General features: G+C 38.5%; 1 protein-coding gene across 1 annotated transcript; it reads left to right on the top strand.

Annotated features, from left to right (window-relative positions):
• Positions 1 to 879: 879 nt before the first annotated feature.
• Positions 880 to 1584, top strand: LOC131876676 (uncharacterized mitochondrial protein AtMg00820-like). Its single transcript, XM_059222127.1, has 2 exons — positions 880 to 1001; positions 1305 to 1584. Exons 1-2 carry the CDS (start codon positions 880 to 882, stop codon positions 1582 to 1584), a joined length of 402 nt encoding a protein of 133 aa, XP_059078110.1.
• The last annotated feature ends 1524 nt before the right edge of the window (positions 1585 to 3108 follow it).

Below are 3108 nucleotides of genomic sequence, written 5' to 3'. Positions count from 1 at the left end.
TATGGCATCTCAGGTATGGACACTTGGGTTATGTTGGTTTGAGTTTACTATCCAAGAAAAGAATCATAGATTGTTTGCCATGCATAGATGAGCCTAGTAGCAAGTGTGAGGCTTGCATTTTGGGCAAGCAACATAGGCTTCCCTTTCAAAAAGGCAACTGAAGAAGGACAAGAGCACCATTGGAGCTAGTGCATACTGATTTGGTTGTCTCTATGCAAACTTTGTCTATTGGCAGTAGCCAATATTTTATGACCTTCATTGATGATTTCAGTCGTAGGACATGGGTTTATTTTTTGAAGCACAAATTTGAAGCTTTTGATAAGTTTCTTTTGTTCAAAGCCCAAGCTAAAAAGGAGAGTGGACATAGCATAAAATTCCTAAGGTCAGGTCATGGAGGAGAGTATACCTCCAATACTTTTGTGAATTTTTGCAAACGAAATGCAATAAACAAGGAGCTAACAACCGCTTATATTCAGTCGAAAAATGGTATGGCTGAGAGAAAGAATATGACCATTGTTGAGATGGCAAGAAGTATGCTTAAAGAAAAGGTATTGCCAAATGAATATTGGGGTGAGGTTGTAGCAACAACAATATATTTGATAAATAGAAGTCTAGCCAAGGTGGTTCGTGATAAGATCTTGTAAGAGGCGTGGTCTAAGCACAAGTGGACAGTGGAACACCTTAGAGTATTTGGGTGTGTGGAATATGCTCATGTGCCAAAGGAGAAGAGACAAAAAATTGGATGGCAAGGGTGTGAAATGTATTTTCATAGGCTATAGTGTTGAGTCCAAGACATATAGGTTGTACAACCCCATCACCAAGAAGATCATCATAAGTAAAGATGTTGAATTATTGGAGAATGAGTCATGGGATGGCTCGATGGACACCTCTTCATCCACCTTGCAAAGTGTGCCCACCAGTGATGATGATGATGAGTATGAAGATTGGGAAGAAGCTCCTGACAACTCCCAAAAGATCATGACAACTCCTGATGTGGACAGGTAGTCAAGCAGATTGTCACATAATTCTTAGAGTTTAGTGAGCACCCAATAGCTCTAGACGGCTCGTTATAGAAACGGGTAGAAAGGCAAGCAACCATAGGTAGCTACAAAATTGACTCCTAAATGCTCACGACGATATGGATCAGAGTTTGCACAATAGAGAAGCAGTGGTAGTGAGAGTTCAAACTCCACTCTCACCTCCCTAATGCCAAAGAAGACCAAGAGTCTAAGGGAGATCTACCAAGGTGAAAGGTATGATGATGGGTTTGATGAAAATATGAATTTTGCATTGTTTTCTCATAGTGATCCGATATACTTTGAGGATTCTATTAAGGAGGAAAAATGGTGCAACGCCATGGATGAGGAAATAGATGCAATAGAGATGAATGACACTTGGGAGTTAACTGATTTTCCTCCTAGCAAGAAAGTCATTGGGGTTAAATGGGTCTATAAGACCAAGAGAAATGTCAGAAGTAGAATAGAGCGTCATAAGGCAATATTAGTGGTCAAGGGGTATAAACAACAGTTTGAAATAGATTACGATGATACATATGCCCTTATTGCAAGAATGAAGACTGTGTAGACAGTCATAGCGATTGCAACCCAACACAAATGGAAGGTATTTCAAATGGATGTGAAGTTCCCCTTCCTTAATAGAGTACTAAGAGAAGAGGTTTATGTGGAGCAACCACCTGGTTATGAAGTTCCATGTTATGAAGGAAAGGTATATAGGTTGAAGATGTCTCTTTATGGGTTGAAGCAAGCTCCATGGGCATGGTACAACAAGATTGACTCATATTTGATGAGCAATGGCTTTGGCAAAAGCGATGGTGAGCCCACTCTTTACATCAAGGCAGCTAATGGTAAGATTCACATTGTTGTCTTGTATGCTGATGATTTAGTTTTCACTGGGGATGATGATTTCCTCATTACTGATTTTAAAGAGGCCATGAAAAGAGAGTTTCAAATGATAGATTTAGGTCTCTTCAGGTATTTTCTAGGCATAGAAGTAAAACAAATGCATGATGGTATTTTTATCTCTCAAGAAAAATATGCTAATAAGATCTTGAAGAGATTTATAATGTATGGTAGAAAGCTTGCACTAACACCAATAGTTGTAGGTCTTAAGCTGAGCAAGGAAGATTGCAACAACTATTTTGATCCGATTAGGTATAAGAATTTGGCTACAAGTTTAATGTATTTGACAATAGTTCTAGGCCTAATATAATGCATGCAATGAGTTTGATATCTAGATTTATGGAGAGTCCAAAGGACACTCATTGGCAAGTGGGTAAGAGAATCCTAAGGTATGTGAATGACACCAAGGGATGTGGAATTTTGTATAATGTTGTAAGGGATTTTAGGTTGATTGGTTACATAGATAGCTATTGGGCAGGAAGTGGAGATGATAGGAAGAGAACATCCGGCTATGTGTTTCATATGGGTTCGAGTGTAATCTCATAGGATTCTAAGAAGCAACCCATTATTTCCATATCAAGAGCTGAGGATGATTATATAGCAGTGAATGCATTAGCATGTCAAGCTATTTGGCTGAGAAGAATCTTGGTAGATTTGAAGGAAGAACAAGAGGATGAATAATGATCTTTTGTGACAATGTTTCATCAATTGAATTGAGCAAAAGTCATGTGTTTCATGGAAGAAGCAAGTAAATTGAAATTAGGTATCACTTCATTAGAAGTTTGGTTGATTAAAATTAGAATTTTGCAAGTTTGAGTAGTAGCTAGCAGACATATTCACCAAGCCTTTGGGAAGAGACTATTTCAAGTGCCTAAGGAGAAATTTGGGTGTAGTTGATTCGAATTTTAACTGAATTTGTTGGCTCAGGACAAAGGGGGAGTGCTGGAAATATTAATTGTCCTGGCCACAAGTCTACCCCTAATGAATGCATCTCCCCACCTACCTATCAGGAGAGAGCTGAAGCAAGACATCTTGGAGAAGATTTGGTTGGCATTTTCACCCAACAACTCCTAACGTGATTTGCATATTGTAGAGGAATTAAATGAGGTAGATGAATGTTTGAAATTTGAATTCAGGGGGGAATTTTTAAATGGATAGAAAAGAATCAAAAGGAGAAAACATTCTCTAG

This window comes from Cryptomeria japonica, chromosome 6 (assembly GCF_030272615.1).
Source record: "Cryptomeria japonica chromosome 6, Sugi_1.0, whole genome shotgun sequence".
In the NCBI taxonomy this organism is placed as follows: domain Eukaryota; kingdom Viridiplantae; phylum Streptophyta; class Pinopsida; order Cupressales; family Cupressaceae; genus Cryptomeria; species Cryptomeria japonica.
This window is presented reverse-complemented; position numbering and strand designations above follow the sequence as displayed.